Genomic DNA, 17,722 nt, shown 5'->3' on the forward strand with positions numbered 1-17,722 from the left:
ACTTTGTATTATTGTGTCTTATTTTCATGTTTTTGACCCTTCATATCTTACCTTGGTGAGTGAGGCGAGATTTCTGTATTGGCCTGTCCCTCAACTGGTACAAACACCTCACAATGCTGAGCAGTAATTGAAATGTACATTAAAATGTTACTTAACTCTTCAGGCACAGAGCAGGAAGGAGGTTTTCATTTCCCTCCAAGCGTTACTTAGCTGCAGTGTGTTTAAAAGTTCATTCTGATCCATCCAGGACCCGTTCTGTGCACACAGTGAGTGCAGCTGTGTCTGTGCAGGAATACATTCATGCATTTCTGTGGTTTCAAGATGCAATGCACATTTCCAGATTACTTTTTCCAGTCAAAGCCTATATAGCATAAAGCCAGAGTTACCATAAATAGTGATAACATGTTAAGATCTCTCTGAATGTTTCCTTTATTTCCTCTTTATTTCTCAGGTGACTGGTTGAGTTTCCTCATTTCTCATGGAGCAGGCTTTGTCTTACTTTAATGTTTGCGTTTTTTCTTCTTTGTCTTGCACACTAAACGTGTTGGACAGCTTTTGCTAACCCAAACCTGGCTTTCTGAGCCACAGCAGATGCCCTGCTCCAGGGAACACCTGCAGAATCTCCATTTTTGGGTACACGGGCTGCTCTGGGCACGCACTGCAGAGCTGCCAGCTGTGACACACCTGGGTGGGATGTGGGGACATGGTGGCACCAGGAGGGGCTGGAAGGCACCTTGGAAGCTTCATCCAGCTTGTGTGACACCTTCAGCTCTGTGACAGCTGAGAAGCCCAAGTGTGCTTCACCTGGGCCGCTTCCAGGCTGGAATCCTGGCCTCGCTGACAAAGGCTCCCCATCTCAGCAGGAGTGGCATTTCACACCAGTGACACTTCCTAGAATGGTGACAAAACCATTCTAGACCCAATGGTTTGGTTCTGCCTACCCTTGCATTAGCATCTACCCTATTTTTAGCATTTCTGCGGGGTTTGTTGCTCTTCTAGGCTGCAGCCAAAATTTTTAGTTCCAGTGGAGTTTGAAGTGGTCCAAAGAATGTTGTGCTGAATCCAAGGGATAACTCAGTGAGATGCAGTTAACACAGCCCTGCAGCATTGAGTTTCATTAGCAAAACATCAGCCTGCCTACCAAAATGTTTACAGTTTGTAGAACCCACTCCAGTGTGTGTTTTTATTGCTTTTAAACCCTCAATTTCAGAACACCTGATAGCCTCAGAAATCCACACAAATTATTGGAAGAAGTACTGTTTCAAAAAATATTAATTCAATATTTCTCTGCATGTGGCATCTTTTTTCTCTGTCTGCCTGACACTGAAATTTGAAGAGTATTTTAAACCACAATAACGAGGCACTGGAGTTTTTCAAGACCACTTTTCCCTGTCTTCTCCAGCCTTTGGGGAAGCTGGCATCCGTGTGACCCTGTGGTGAATTACATCAGGCAATCAGACCAGGTTATAAGCAAAAAAGTGACTTTTCTGTCCAAACAGCCCCTTCTCATCAGCACCAATGTCCTGCAGCTGGTCTCAATACTTTTACAAGACGTTGCTACAGGTTCAGGTGGGTGTGTACCTTCAGCCACCTGTTTGCCATTAATGTCCCAACGGACTCCCTGAGCTGGCCTCTCACCTGCCTGCCTGCTGCCCCCTCAGCTGGTCTGTGTTTCTGTAATTGGGGTGCACCCTTTCATCCTAAGACTGGCTTGCTGCTTTGGGATATTCTTCATCTGGAGTTGAGGTTTCTTCTTTTTCCTTCCCTGTTTTGTTGTATCTTTGGATCCCGCCTGTCGCTGTGGTTTCTTGCCTTTTCCCTGGTCTCGCACACCTTTGGTTCTGCTTCATTATGTGGGGTCTTCCTGATGCTGGGAGTGCTCTTTGACCATCTCATTGCCTTACTCTTCGGACTAGCAAATTCCTCGGCCTGTTCTGGGGCTTGGCATCTTACCGAAGATGGTAGGTTTTTTCCTAACGCTGTTCCTGCGCCGAGCATGGGGCACCTCCTGGCTGGCATCCCGAGGCAGAGGCTGGGATGCTCTCCTCAGGAGGCCTTTGAATGAACGATCCCCGGCCACCACCCGAGCCGGCCATCTCTGTGCCGGACTAACGAGGGCACACCGCGCTGTCCGGAGGTGCGGGCAGGCCACAAACCTGCTCCCTGTGCCCGGGAGCACCTGGCAAGGCTGGCCCATCCCCGCAGGGGTGGGTGGCGCAGGGCTCGGGGCCGCGACCGCTCCGGCCCCGCTCCGCAGCGCCGTTTCCGGCAGCGCGGGCAGGTGAGGCGGCGGCGGGCGGAGCGGAGCGGCCGCGATGAGGCTGCTGCTGCTGGCGTGCCTGCGGGCACAGACCGGCAACGCCACCACGGCCGCCAGGATCCGGTAAGTGCCGCGATGGGAAGGATGCGCTGCGCTCCGCGCCCGCCATGCGCGGCCCGCGCCGGCGCACGGCCCCGGCTCCGGCGGCCCCGGGATGTGCGGGGGGCGGCGGGAGAGCCCACGGGGCCGGGCTGTGCGGGGAGCGGCGGCTCCACCGGCCGGGGTGTGTGGTGGCTCCACCGGCCGGGGTGTGCGGGGGGCGGCGGCTCCGGCGGCCCGGGATGTGCGGGGGGTGGCGGCCCCGGGGGTGTGCGAGGGGCGGTGGCCGGGGCCAAGGACACCGCGGGGCCGCCCCCATCTGCGGCGCTGCCCGGCACCGCCCGCCCGGTGCGTGCCCAGAGCGGGCACGGCCGGCCGAGCCCGGGCCGCTCTATCCCCGCAGCGCGGCCCGGGTCCCGCACAGCCCCGGCGGGCAGAGCCTGCGGGGGTGGCACAGTCGGTGTGACGGGCAGTGCCGGAGCCAGCCCCGGCTGCACCGTGCGGGGATGGCACAGCCGGTGTGACGGGCAGTGCCGCAGCCAGCCCCGGCTGCACCGTGCGGGGATGGCACAGCCGGTGTGACGGGCAGTGCCGCAGCCAGCCCCGGCTGCACCGTGCGGGGATGGCACAGCCGGTGTGACGGGCAGTGCCGCAGCCAGCCCCGGCTGTACCGTGCGGGGATGGCACAGTCGGTGTGACGGGCAGTGCCGCAGCCAGCCCCGGCTGCACCGTGCGGGGATGGCACAGCCGGTGTGACGGGCAGTGCCGCAGCCAGCCCCGGCTGCACCGTGCGGGGATGGCACAGTCGGTGTGACGGGCAGTGCCGCAGCCAGCCCCGGCTGTACCGTGCGGGGATGGCACAGTCCGTGTAACCGGCAGTGCCGCAGCCAGCCCCGGCTGTACCGCTGTGCGGGGATGGCACAGTCCGTGTAACCGGCAGTGCCGCAGCCAGCCCCGGCTGTACCGTGCGGGGATGGCACAGTCGGTGTGACGGGCAGTGCCGCAGCCAGCCCCGGCTGTACCGTGCGGGGATGGCACAGTCGGTGTGACGGGCAGTGCCGCAGCCAGCCCCGGCTGTACCGTGCGGGGATGGCACAGTCGGTGTGACGGGCAGTGCCGCAGCCAGCCCCGGCTGCACCGTGCGGGAGCCGCTCCGGTGCCTGCCCTTGCTGCGACGTGCGGCTCTGCTGGGGATGGATGACGGACACGGCGCTGCAGTGCTGGGAAATAGCGCGGGCCAACAGAACCGCAGAGATGTTGCTCATGTCCCCGTTTAGCTTTTTCTGTGACGTGGAAAAGGGACGTGGCTGAGAGCATTGCTGCTGGGGCTTCACTGTGCATGTCAGCTATAAAAAAAATTAAGTCACTATAAAAAAAAAAAAAAAACGAAAACCAACAATTTCCCAGTGGTTTTGTCCTCTTGAGGCCCGAAATAACGATTTGGTTTCATCTTATCTAAAAGTCGTCCACAGTTTAGTTGTTTATCTTCGGATGGATCTCTTGGGACATTCTGCCATTAAAAGTTTTCCCTGACCTTGATCTGTGCATTGTCTCTCACATGTGAGGTTATGCACAGCAGCATCCCCAGACATGAAGTTTTCACACTGCTTGTGTCATCCCAAGTGCAGCCTTAGACTTCTGCAGGGCTGCTCTGTTGTCTGAGGTACTGGTGGGACATATCTGCTGGTCCTGTCCCCCAGGCACTGAGGATAGAAACTCCAGAGAAAGCTCAAGGTTTTGTTGTTTTAAAACAATACTTGTTACTAAAATTTCGAGACAAAACAAGTAAATTCTTTATGTGTATACATTCCAGCAGAGTTCCTGTGGCATTCTGCATTTCCTTTCCTGGATAATACAAGACTAGTATTGTTGGGCACATCACTGCTCATTTTTCCTCTATAAGGTTATTTACCTTTACAAATTAAATATTTACTTACCTTCTTCTTCCACTTTGAGGGAAGTCAGATGTACATTTAGACTGGAGCTGTTCAGAGCTGATCTAGTGGAAAGCAGGTTTTGCATTGTTTCTAGTTAAAACAAGTCTGAATAAGCCAGAAAAGCAAGCGTTCACCTGCTGCAAATGTTATTTATTGAAATGATATAAATGAGCCTGCAGGGAAAGAAAATTCTGATCAGGAAAAAGTAAAGAGTATTAGCTAGCAATGAAGTCCATTTTCCAGACTAAAAGGCTAGTCAGGTCCTCACTAAAACAATCCTGTGCAGATATTTCTATCCAATACTGGTATTTTTAAAACTTTATGCCATTAAAAAAGACCCCACAAAACCTATAAGTGTGGTCAAAGGCTTGGCTGTGTCACTTCTAACATAATCTGCCATTCCTGGGGTTATGTGCACGTGCCAAACTTTGTATCATGTATAAAACACATATTCCAATTAATATTTGGCCTCAGCTGTGTCTGCGTGTGTGCTTAGGAAGTTTTGTTCAAATCTGTTTCAATTTTGAACTTTTGGTTAAATATAAATGAAACAGTGGTGTTGTCTCCGGGTTGAACACTTGCCAGCACAGTTTAATTTTATGGCTTAATATCACAGTGTATGCTCTGTTTATGGTGTTCCAGCTCTGCCAATAACTGCTTCATCTTTTCATAAATAAAATATTCATTTCCTGACTTTAAAGTAAGTGGTGACAAAGGTACCAGAATCTAATTTGGCTAAAATTCAACTTGCTAAAACAAGAGGTGTAATGAATGTGCTGCAGGCTTTCTTCCTATTGGTGTGCATAATCCTTAATCACCTTAAAAATATGAGCAATGAATAAATACAGCACTAAGCAAAAGTCTTTGCTGTCTGCCATTGTTCAGCCTTAGAAATGAGATCAAAGAGGGTGTCAAGGAGGAAAAGAAATTATTCTTCCCTGCCCTTTTGTTCATCTTTTATTACTTGGTAGTAAGGAGGAATAGAAATCTGGAATTAATAGGTTAATTAGAAAGATTTAGATTAACTGTTTTGCCAATATGTAAATGTTTTCTGGAGAGGGAGAAATTGTTTTGGCTCTCATTAACTGGCCAGTTAAGGCAGCCATTCTGTAAATCTCCAGGTAATCAGCTGCAAGAGAATTAAAACCACAGCTCCCACGGTGTTATCATTCCTCTGGACAGTTGGTTTTGAGCTGAGACATTTATTGGAGTATTCAGTAAGCCAGACATTTCTACTGTTTGGTTTTACCCTGTGTGCCAGTGTTGGAATCCCACGGGAGAGCACTCCCAGGGCAGGGGATCCTCCTGTCCTCAGGGCAGCTGTGGGAGCTCCTGCAGCTCCCTGCTGGCTCTGCCCAGGGACTGGGACATCCCTGCTCAGGTTGGGACATCCCTGCTGGCTCTGCTCAGCCATTCCCAGAGCAGGAAGCTGCAGGACAGGTGTTGATCTGCACCTTGGCATGAGATCCATCATTTACAGGGGCTGCCCTCAGTGCTGCTGCTCCCCACCATGGCTGGCACTGCAGGAGCTGTTTGGAACACGGGCTCAAGCTTTGCAGAGTTCTTTGGTCCTTCCAAAGCTCAGTTAGTGACTTCAGAACACAGAGACAGGAGGAGCTGCTCCCCATCCTCACTCACATTTTTAATTTCTCTGATTCACAGTGAACTTTAGTCACAGTTCACTCACGCCAATGCAATTTGTCTGTGTTGCTTGAAGGAGAAGTTTGAGAGGGAAATGAAGTGAAGGACATGTTGTTTAAACAATTCTGAAAAAATAAGATCATTTACAAAGAAAACAGGAGGTCAGGCAGGGTTTCAGCTGGTGTAATTTGATGAGCTTCAGTGGGAATTGTGAGCATCCAGGTCTGGCCAAGTTCTGAGAGGCCCTGGAATGACTTTGCTCCCTTTACAAGCTCTGAGTTGTGCCTTCTACATTTTACAGTGGTTGGTGCACAGCTGCTGTGCAGAGCAGGCAGCTGAGGGAAAGAGATAATTAATATTTTTGGATGGAGCCTATTTTGTGCCATTCAAGAAGTGTCAGTGTATCCACCTACCAGGAACTTTTTGGAAATCAAACATTCTTTGTCTGTGAGTAATTCCATTAAATATCAGTTGGAATTTAGAAGGTAAATGTTTCTGAAAGGGAGACATCACAGAAAACAGCAGTTTCACAGTGATAATACCCTAGAAATGATCACACTTTTAACTCCTGTGCCTTCTCATCAGCCAGGCTGGGTTTGGAACTCTGTTTCCTTAGATGCAAACCTGTGAGCTGCAGATTGGTGCTGAAGGAGGGGAGGCTGCTAGCCAGGAGAAGTGAGAAGTAGTGATCAATTATGTAGGGAATGAAAAATTAAACATTGTAAAACATGGCTTGGTATCCCACAGATGTGTTAGAGAAAAATGGTTTTTGTGTGGAAATCTCACGGTGCAAATGTGTCAGGAAAGGTTTGTAGCTTTTAGCAGGATCTCTGCACACGGGGTAGGCCCAGAGATTGCACTTGAAAGTGTCACCTACAAGCTTTGTGATTTCCAGAGAATATTAAAAATGTACCAAACAAAAGAGAAATTAATTTCCTGAATGCTAAAATGAGGGGGGCTGGGAAATAGATTGTGCAATACTCAGGTGTGTATAAATATCAGAGTAAGCAGTGGCCAGTCTATTGTGCTTCTAAAAATGCTCTCTCACATTTAAAATGCTCTCCACATCTAAAAATGCTCTCTCACATTTACTGAATGGCTGAAGTTCTCCCTGTTGCTTTCTGCTTGGAAAAGCACCCAAAATCTGGGATCTGACAGCTCAACTCCACCTTAGAAATATTATTTCCCCAGGTCATGGCATTGGCTTCCACCAGAGTTTCAGCAGAAGGGAAGAATGTGGCGAGGCAATTTCTAGATCCAAGCAACGTTCAGGGTTTGTTAAGAAATTGGGGATTTATTCCTGTGTGAAGAACTGTGATAGAGAGAAAATGCTCCCTTGGGATTTGGCATTTCCAGTGCTGGCTTTGATCCCCAGGCAGCAGGAGCTGGGTTAATTTTCATTTCTCATTCACCAAGTGTTTGTTTATGAAATGGCAGAATGAAGTGAGCAGACGTTTGCCAGGAGCAGAAGAGATGGGGATGATGTGTCTCCTCTGCCTGGCTTCATTCAGGGACATCTGTGACTTCACACACGGATCAGTCTTCCCAAAAACTCCCTGCAATAACTGCAGCACTCCCTAACCGTGTTCCTTGGTAACAGCATGTGTGTGAGAATCACTCTGCTTTTCCTGGTTATGAAGATGAAAAGCCATTTAGAAAACATCAAAATAAGGCTGTAAATTTCAGCACTTCAATACTACCCAATAACTCAGCTTCTCCACACGTGTGTTCCTGCAGGTGCATCATTTGGGGCTTGTGATTAATGATATCAGACTCCATAGAATGTTCAGGGGATCAAGGCCTGTTTAAATCTGGCAATTTGAATTATTCTGGGAATATTTGCTTATTTTTCCTTCTAAACATGTATGCAAATTTTTTGCGTGCTCCTGAGCGGGATAAAAATGTGTAAAAATATAAAAAAATTGAAGTTGTGGAGGCAATGCACAATCTCTGAGCCTTGGAACACTTGAGGGAGTCCCTCTCCATTTCCTGCAGCAGCAGCTGCCATTCCCCAGGGAGGTGTGGAGCTGTGCAGAGTGGGGAGGAGAAGCACTCATCCCTAGTGTGTTTAAAAAAAACCCACCTCTGACTGGAATTCCTGGCTGAGTTTCTCCATTCCTGATGTCCTGAGAGAGTTATTTTCAAATTAATTGTAATATGCAAACATATTGCTGGTACGTGCTAGTGATTTATGGTAATTGGAGTGCTGATGGGAAAAAAACCCTTTTAGACCATTTAATGAGCACCTGTGAAACGATGGGATGCATGCAGCAGCATCCCAGGGATTTGCCTGGGAGTTTTCCCTCCCCAGCTGGGAGATCTGGGCATCATCATTGGGATGTAAATGGAGAGCCTCTTCCAAGGGCAGGGCAGGTCCTTGGAACCAGCCATGGGACACCTGCTGCTAGGAATGGCTCAGCACTGTAAATAAGGAGCTTAAAACGTGGCTGGGTTTGATATTTATCAGCAGTTATCATCATTTATTGGTCTGGTTTGGAACAGTGGAGTGGGAGGGGTTTCTTTGGAGGCTGAGGAGGCAATCCAGCAGCCAGTGGAGCTCTGACAGTGCTAGCACCTTCCTTCCAAGGCTCCAGACATTTTACAGCACTTTAACACCAGCTTCTGCAGGAATAACTAACCTCTGCAGGAATAACTAACTAACCTCTGCAGGAATAACCAACTAACTTCTGCAGGAATAACTACACCTCTGCAGGAATAACTATAACTTCTGCGGAATAACTAACTAACTCTGCGGAATAACAACTAACTTCTGCAGGAATAACTAACTAACCTTGCAGAATAACTAACTAACTTCTGCAGGAATAACTAACTAACTCTGCAGGAATAACCAACTAACTTCTGCAGGAATAACTAACTAACTCTGCAGGAATAACTAACTAACTCTCTGCAGGAATAAATAACTAACCTCTGCAGAATAACGAACTAACTCTGCAGGAATAACTAACTAACCTCTGCAGGAATAACTAACTAACCTCTGCAGGAATAACCAACTAACTTCTCTGCAGGAATAACTAACCTCTGCAGGAATAACCAACTAACCTCTGCAGGAATAACTAACTAACCTCTGCAGGAATAACTAACTAACCTCTGCAGGAATAACTAACTAACTTCTGCAGGAATAACTAACTAACCTCTGCAGGAATAACTAACTAACCTCTGCAGGACAGACAATCCCGTTTCTTGGGAGGCTGTGCAGTAACCAGGAGAGGAAAGCCAGCGTGATCCAGGCACTCAGTGAGCTAGCAGGACTTCAATGCCAGAACAACTAATACACGATGAGAAATCAATCAGCTGCCAGAGCACAGGACAAGCACAGAGCGTCCTGGTGGTGTTTGTGTGATCCTGAGAGTGCAACCAGCCCCAGCCAGCTGAGATTTGCTGCTCTGTGCCTTGGCTGGTGTCCCTGGAGCATTGGTAAGTGATCCTGGTCAGGGGGAGTGGAGCTGTCTGTCCTCAGTCAGCTCCTGCCTCTGGCAGCCTTGCACACCAGGGTTTGCATGAGAGAACCACTGGAAAGGGTTCTCTTGGAAAGGGGCATGGCTAAGCTCACTGCCAGGGCTTTGCTGTTGGCTTTTCTGGGTGGAACTGAGGTTTTTAAAGCAGGTTGGGAAGGTGTTTGTGTCATTACTTTTGTGTAGTTTATTTTCCTTATACTTCAGTTATCCTTTGCCTGGTTTGTAAATGGGTGAGCTGAGATAAGAAGCAATTAAAGCCACCATCAAACACAAGGGGAACACAATTCAGCTCTCTTGATGCATTCATCACATTTGTGATGTTCTGTATTTTCATAGCATTGACCAGCTGGACACGTTTGTGCTTTCTTCACTTGGTGTCCTTGCTCCAGAGCAAGGGGCTGAGAACCTCTAAGAGCAAGGTCTGACCCAAAAATTCTGACACAAACCCCTCCCTTCAAAAGGAGGGTCTCAGAATAAGAAGTTGAAGGGTCCTGAGCATCCTTCACCTTTTCTGATTTTTGGAAGTTGTGTTGGTCAGGCTTGGCCCAGGCAGTGTTACCTTGCTTGGAAGGTGCCCGTGGCTTCACAGTGGTGAAAATAACAAATATCTTCCAGGAAAAACAAAACAACCCAGCCTTGGGAACAGCTCCTGATTGCTTGAACAAAACTGGCATAAAGTTGAAAGTCAGAGTAGAGTTTAAGGAAAAACATTTTGATTAAATTTGCTCCACACACACTGTAACATTAACAGTGACTTCTTTATTCTCTTTGTTTGTTCCAATGATGAAGGAATCATCTACATGCTGCAGGTCACATCTGTGTCCTCAAAGATGCTTTCATGTATGACAGTCCAGCTGAAATAGCACACCTGACCTCCTCAGACAAGTTTGATGCAGCCCTGGCCATTCACCTCTATAAAGGAGGCAGACTGCTGCAAGGTAATCCTCTTTCTGCTTTGCCACCAAAACTCCTCCCAAAGAGTTCTGCAGGGGAAGAGGATGAATCCTCACTGCTGCAAATGGCTCCAAACGGGTAAACCCACACAGAACGTCCTCCCTCTGTGTATCCATTTCAGCAAACGTGCAGAAATGCTAAAAATCCCTCTCAGTGGGAGATCTGATACAGAGAGAATGAAATAATTCTGCTTTTAAAGCACGTGGTGCTTTTGGCAATGAATACTTTACCTGCATCAGATGAGAGCACTGCAGGAACACCAGGGTCCTTCCAGCAGGTGTGTTCTTGCAGGGGATGTGCCTTGGCTGACTGGAGCTGGGCTCTCTGGAAGGGAGCAGGGAGGCTGAGTTGATTTTTCTGCTCAAAAATGAGGCAGGGTTTTCCAGTGTGAAATGACACTCCTGTCAGCTGAACTGGAGGAGACAGGGTGGTATCAGACAAATAATAAAATGTTCTGTTCTCTCTGGCCACGCAGAGCCAAATGTTAGCCTGCCACTGGTGATGCACTGGCTCTGAGGAGTACAGGCAGTGATTTCACCTGCTGCCACTGCCAGGGTGCATCCTCAGCTGAGAGCAGCCTGACTTCCAGGAATCTCTTCATGGAGCAGAGGCACAGAACTGCCCCTTCCCCTGCTCTCAGGGGCAGAGCTTGGCTGGGCTTGGACTCCAGCAGTGCCCCCACTCTCTCCTGGGGGTTTTACACAGCCTGGATTGCTGTGCCTGGCTTTGTTCTGTTCCAGAGGGGCTCTGATTTCAGCAGGGACCTGAAATACAGGTACAAAATAATTCTGTACAAGTACAAAATAATTCTGAAACACAAGTACAAAATAATTCTGTACAAGTACAAAATAATTCTGAAACACAAGTACAAAATAATTCTGTACAAGTACAAAATAATTCTGAAACACAAGTACAAAATAATTCTGAAACACAAGTACAAAATAATTCTGAAACACAAGTACAAAATAATTCTGTACAAGTACAAAATAATTCTGAAACACAAGTACAAAATAATTCTGAAACACAAGTACAAACTAATTCTTTAAAATGAGCTATGCTCACGTGTCAGTCAGGGCTTGTCAGGACACAGAGATGATTGTTTTTTTGACAAGATCTTGAACTGTTTTGGAGGAGGTGTATGGAAAGTGGGAGCACCATCTTTTTTGGGTTTTTTTGCGGGGATTTTTGCTGAGGGGAAAAAGATAAAGTTGAATTTTAAGTGTTTATTGGAGTAAAATTGTCCTGGAGTTTAACTTGCACAGCAATGCCCAAATGCTGCTGCTGTGATCTTTTCAAAGTCCCAAGTGACCTGAAGAGCCTCATTCTTTACAAGAGCTCAGGAGTTCAAATAAATCAGTTACACTCTTCTGGAAAGCAAGAGAAATAAACCAAAATACTGCCCTCTGCCAGGCAGGGCAGTAACAGTAAGGTTGCTGAGATGGTCACAGGGTGGAAAGGTTACTGCAGACTTCTGGGAGGAAAAAAGGGACCCAGAGAACATTCCTGGCTCCGGGACATTTGGGAATTTAGTGATTGCACTGCCACTGCTGCCATGCCATTGATCTGCTTGGCCTCATCTGGAAATTCTCTTTACAGGATCAACACACCTGATAGATGGCACCATAATTATTCACTTTTTTAATTTATTACAGAGGCAGTGCATATTTTATTAGGTGTTACAGACAGTCTGTCTCTGGAAGATTAGAGGCAGTGGTGCTTTGATAGTGCACATTAATTCCCTCCACCTGCAAACATTTGAGTAGAATATCAACAAATGCCAAGCAGAATCTCCAAGTAGCCAGAATGGTAATTAGTCTTTCGTTCTTTCTGCTTGCTCTCTCATTTAGTAATGAGGAAATTAGCAATGCTAATAAATCCTGATCTCACAGCTCACTTAACTTTCAAATACAAATTGAAATATGTGGTGCATTTTCTGTCTTGATCAACAAACTTTGTTTCCCATTTGGTTTGATGTCCTGTGAAAGTGCAGTTATTGTGTGTGGGGGGGGTTACAGTGGTAAAAAAACAAAAATTCAAGTTTTCTTTTCAAAGATATTTCCCCAGATAGGTGGTTCAGTGTTACCAATGTACTTTTTCACTCCTGGTCCTTACATGGATGGCCCACTTCTCATTGCTTTGCAGGGAGCAGAATTCCCTTTGGGATCATCTTTGGTGGGACAGATGTCAACGAAGACATCAAGTGCAAGGAGAAACGCCAGGTCATGGGAGCAGTGCTGGAGAGAGCCAGGTGAGAGCAGGGCTGGGAGGATTCTGACAGGAAATTCCATTTTTGTGTGCACATCTCTGGGGAGTGTCCCTACACCCTTGGAGCCACTGAAGATGTGGAGGCCAGCAGGCAAAGGCTGGACTGCTTGAAATCCTTTAGCTGTTTGTGATCCAGGGCTGGGAGGGAGCAGTTTGGTCAGGAAATGCAGCCTGGGTGCAGTTTGGTTTGCATTTCCCTGCTCCTCACACACAGCTTGTTGACAGAATGCCTGGGTGCAAAGTGGCTCCCTTAGGTTCAGGCAGAATTTTTTTTAATTTTATTTTTCCTCCTGCTGACGTGATCCTTTCCCTGGGCCCATGAGCAAATAGGCAGGGACTGAAAAAGTCTTTGAGCAAATTCTCTCAGCTTTTAGGGGAAATGACAAGGTGTTTTCATGGTTTCAACATCCCCAGAAAAGAAGTTTTCTCCTGACTGATCCAAAGGTTTGTTGACTTGAGCAGTGTTTGCTCATGGCCCTGGTGGGGGAGGAAACCTTTTTGTGTTGCAAACCCAGAGCAGGATGGGTTTGGGGCCAGGCAGGATCTGCTCCTGGTCCGTCCCTGCTGCTGCCTCTCCATTTCCCAGCTATTATTGGCTCACTTAACACTGGCAGGGATGTGCTGCTCTGGCTGTGATCCCCTATAAAATGTGGCAAGCAAACAGATTTTAAAGGCAGCACTTAATCACACTCATTGAAAAATCATTAGGGCATGTTCTTGTGTCTCAGCGTGGCTGGGAGCTGAAAGCAACTTCAGGTTCCACTCAGGAAAAATTTATGTACTTGTTTACTTTTGTTATCAAATAGTCAGAAGTTGTTCTTTAAACAGGTCTGAAGGAAAGGAAAAAGATGTCTAATGTGTCAGATGGATTTCAGCACTGTGCAAAATGAGAAATACATAAAAACAATCTAAAACAATCTCTGAGTGTGTCCATCTGATCCATCTCTGTGTGAAATATCATCTGTCACAAATACAGCTAATACAAAATCTGCTTTGCTGAATGTTTCTTAATGGTATTGAGTTGGGAACCTGAAGTATGCCTTAACAGCTTGAATTATCTAGGATATTTCAGAATGTATTTTGACATCCCTGTGCTGCTGACAATATTTTCTCTGCTACAGGAGAAGCATCTCAGTTTTCCAGAAGTTATTCTGAATGTACCTCTTCTCCAGCAGCATCACTGCTGCTACTCATTGCACAGTTATTAAAAGAAACATTGATTTTTTTTCTTTATTGATTGCAGGGCTCTAAGCAGAAAGCATCATGAATTCTAGATTGCTTGTCCAGTACAATATCCCACCACATTCCATAAAACAAACTATTGAGCACCGCCTGGCCTTGTGAGGGTTCCATTTTCAATCCAATCCCTCTGAATGGTGCTTGCACCCCTCTGGGGTGGGGTTTTTTTTTTCCTATTGAACAGTATTTTGTAGACTTAGAAGTGACATCTTTTTATGCTTGTTAATGTGATGTATTGGAAGGATTATTGCATGATCTGGGAAGGGAGCAAGTGCAGCTTGACAAAGCAGCATTTTAATAAGCCCAGAGCTGTCAGGCTGTGTGTGTGAAATTCATTGGAGGGCCACAAAGCAGATCCTGCAGAGCCAATGCAGGGCAAGGAGGTTTGGAGTTCCAATTCAGCATTTAAGGGAATTGTGATGAATGGTTGTGGTGGTTATGGCATAATTTGATTATGACACAGCATCTCCAGTGGAGGAGCTCTGGCTGTGGCTGTGGTGTTTTATCCAAACCTTTAAGGTGTCAGACAGAAACAGTTCAGAAATTACACGAAAAGAAGCACTGAGCCATCAGTGCAGTGTGTGAGGAGCTCTCTTTTACATTCAATATCTCTACAAGGAATTTAAAAAGGTGTTTTGCTGAGCAGAAGTGTCTCGTGTGAAGGAGCCATCCATTGTTTTCCACAGGACTGAGGGTCTCCAGAAACGTCCCCATTTGTGGCTCCAGGGGACACTGGAGTTCCAGTTAAGAGCACCCAAATCCTGTGTTGGTGCTCCAGAGCCACCTAAATCTCAGCAAAGTCCTGCCTGTCCTTGAGATCCCCCCTGCCCAGGGGTTCTTCTCTGGCCCTGCATGGAAACACCACCAAGCTCCCGTCAGGAGAAGCTTTTGTCTTTCAGCTGGGATCAGCTTCCTAAGCCTCTGATCTGAGTTCTTACCAAGGTTTTTTTTCTGAAGTGCTTTCTATGTTTGAACACTCTGAGCAGATGATCCCAACTGTTTTTGTCCCTTTCGCCAGGTTTGCAGTGGCTTTCACGGTGGAAATGAAGGAGCTGGCAGCAGCAGAGTGGGTAGGTGTGTGTGGTGCATTCCTGCATTGGCAGACATGCATGCTCCTGAAATGGGCCCTAAGCAGTGCCAGGGCATTGCAGGAACCTGCACTGCTCCCAGCCCTGCTGTGCTCCCAGAGAAAGCATTTCAGGATGCACAGCCAGAGGGATCTGGCATGAAAAGCTCTTCAGTGTTAGAGGAGAGCGTGGAGCAGTTCAGGGAGCGTTTCTCTGTAACATTTAAAACAAATCATTTGTTGTTACCCAGTCTCTCCCGATGCCAAATTGCTTCTTTTGGCACCCTTTACTGAACTTTATGTTGACAAAATTCCTCCAGACAGCATGAGTTTCAATGAAGAATTTGGAGGTATAATTTGGAAATAAATAGAATGAACTCTTCAGGTGAGCTGCAGAGGTAAATGAGATTTGCTGGGGTGAGCAGGAGCCATTGGGGATGGAACCAGCAAGGCAGGAGCTGCCTCCTGCACTGAGGTGTTGGCTCCCCTCACCTCCCCCTGGGAAGCACCAGCTGAGCAATTAATGCAGGAAGTTCAAACAAAGTGCTTGGCACCTCCTCAGATCCAATTTCCATCACAGGGTAACCAGAAATGCACTCTTGCCTCAAAAATAATCACTGAGAGTGGAGGATGTGCAATACCTTATTCCAGCATTAAATGATTTTTTAAATCTATTTGCATTAAAGGGATACCTGAGCAGACATGGGATCTGGTATTTTGTTTTACAAATGTAATTTGGTTTTAATAGTTACTACGATGAACTTCATGATGGCTAAAAGGGAAAGGGCACAGCTCCTGTCAGAGATATGAAGCAAGAAAAGGACAAAAGTACCAGAGTGTAAGGAGAAGGAACCAAACTGAGCTTTGAAATAGTTTCAGAATCACCACCTCAAATGCTTGTAGGTACCAGGCTTTGATTCTACCCAAACCCTTCTGTACTGGGGGCCTGAGGGACTGATGCAGTGTTGGGGTCTGTGGCAGGCAGGGGGCTGGAGGCAGGTCTGTCCCAGCCTGAGCTGAAATCCAGCTGCTGGCCCGTGCTGAGGGTTTGGGTCCTGCTCTGCTGGGTCTCTGGGAGGGAGCAAATGGCTCAGATTGGCTTCCTGCAGGCAGGGAGGAGCAGGAGCACATCCTCCCCCCAGAGCTCCTGGGATATTGGGGGTTTTTACAGGGAGCTCTCTGCTCTGGACTGCCCTGCTCCTCCCCTGGGGGCTCCATCAGCTCAGAGTGCCCTAAGGATGCTCATCCCAGACATGGAGCAGCTGGGCTGTGCTCAAAGGCTCTCTCCAGCCAGTTCTCTTCCTTTTCCCTGCATGAACTGCCCTCGACTGTGGCGTGCACAGTCCAGCCCTGTGCCAATCTGTACTGAAATCCTGCAGCAGATCCCGTGCTCAGGGTCAGCCTCTGGCTCCAGGAGCACAGAACTGCTGCAGAAGAATCACCTAAGCCACTTTTATTGGCCTTCCATTCCACCTCCCATTCTCCTCAGGCCCACTGGAGACAAGAGCAGGGGAGGAAATTGGTCTGTAAGGTGTGAGTGCCCCCTGAGCCCTGTGCCAGCCTCTCGGGCCCTCCAGGGCTGCTCCACTCCCCTGAGCCCTCCGGGGTCCTGCAGGCCATGAACAGAGATGCTGAACCTGAAATTCTGTCTGAAATTCGCTGTTTCCAGGCTGTCTGAGCCAGCAGGGCTGGGGCTGCTCCCCCCCTGCTTTTCCCACCCCTCTCTCCTGTTTTTCTCTGTTTTGTTCCTTTTTTCTGCAGAGTTCTGGGGTCGGCAGTGCTGTCCCACTGCTTGCAGGGGGTTACATCATTTCATCATTTCATTTCATCATTTCATCATTTCATTTCGTCATTTCATCATTTCATTTCATCTTTATATCATTTCATTTCGTCATTTTATCATTTAATTTCGTCATTTCATCATTTCATTTCATCTTTATATCATTTCATTTCGTCATTTCATCATTTCATTTCATCTTTATATCATTTCATTTCGTCATTTCATCATTTCATTTCATCTTTATATCATTTCATTTCGTCATTTCATCATTTCATTTCGTCATTTCATCATTTCATTTCGTCATTTCATCATTTCATTTCATCATTTCATTTCATCATTTCATTTCGTCATTTCATCATTTTATCATTTCATTTCATCATTTCATTTCGTCATTTCATCATTTCCTTTCATCATTTCGTCATTTCATTTCGTCATTTCATTTCGTCTTTTCATCATTTCATTTCATCATTTTATAATTTCATTTCATCATTTCATCATGCTGGGTAATTCCAAGTGTTAGACAAGGTGCACTGTTCAGCAATAAAATGTGATGGCATTTTAAGCTGTTTTTATTATTTTTAAATCCTTGGGACACCAAAGCCCGAGGAAGATGAAGTCCATGGGATGTCCCAGGCTCCCACTGGAGCACAGAGCTGTTCCTCTCTCCCCCTCTTCGCTCCCATGTGGATCTGCTGCTTTTTCCTGTGATTCTGGTGACACTGCTCACCCTGATTCTCAGAAACCACCTCCTCCCCATCTCTGAGCTGCCTGGAGATGACTTTTTTAGTGACCTCTTCTCTTCCAGTTCCTTTTCCCAGTTCATTTTTAGTACCTGCAGTGCCTGGACTGAGGGGCAGCCACAAAGGAACAGCAGGAAAACCCAAAATCTCTGCAATTAAAGAAAAAAAATCACTTCTGTGGCTTCCCATTTCCTGAGCTGACTGGTTCAAGAGTTGAAGTTTGTTTCTGAGTTGATTTTCTCTTCATTAAAAAAAAAAAAAAAAA

General features: G+C 47.1%; 1 protein-coding gene and 1 long non-coding RNA gene across 3 annotated transcripts in view; one reads left to right on the plus strand and one right to left on the minus strand.

Moving 5' to 3' along the window:
* The first annotated feature begins 2,253 nt into the window (after positions 1–2,253).
* GLT1D1 (glycosyltransferase 1 domain containing 1) overlaps positions 2,254–17,722 on the plus strand; it is a 39,833-nt gene continuing 24,364 nt past the window's right edge. The window contains exons 1-4 of the mRNA XM_050980594.1: positions 2,254–2,383; positions 10,203–10,351; positions 12,510–12,615; positions 14,890–14,941. Of these exons, the coding sequence (XP_050836551.1) occupies positions 2,316–2,383; positions 10,203–10,351; positions 12,510–12,615; positions 14,890–14,941 (375 nt within the window). The 5' untranslated portion in view covers positions 2,254–2,315. The remainder of the gene's footprint in view (positions 2,384–10,202; positions 10,352–12,509; positions 12,616–14,889; positions 14,942–17,722) is intronic.
* On the minus strand, positions 8,668–9,347 carry LOC127060198 (uncharacterized). Of its 2 annotated transcripts, none has more exons than XR_007778918.1 (3): positions 8,975–9,347; positions 8,886–8,930; positions 8,668–8,686 (listed from the first exon to the last, which is right to left on the minus strand). It is a non-coding gene; the product is annotated as an uncharacterized LOC127060198 (long non-coding RNA). The 2 variants fall into 2 exon arrangements; XR_007778917.1 differs by lacking the exon at positions 8,668–8,686 and adding an exon at positions 8,737–8,773.

Source organism: Serinus canaria, chromosome 15 (assembly GCF_022539315.1).
Source record: "Serinus canaria isolate serCan28SL12 chromosome 15, serCan2020, whole genome shotgun sequence".
In the NCBI taxonomy this organism is placed as follows: Eukaryota; Metazoa; Chordata; class Aves; order Passeriformes; family Fringillidae; genus Serinus; species Serinus canaria.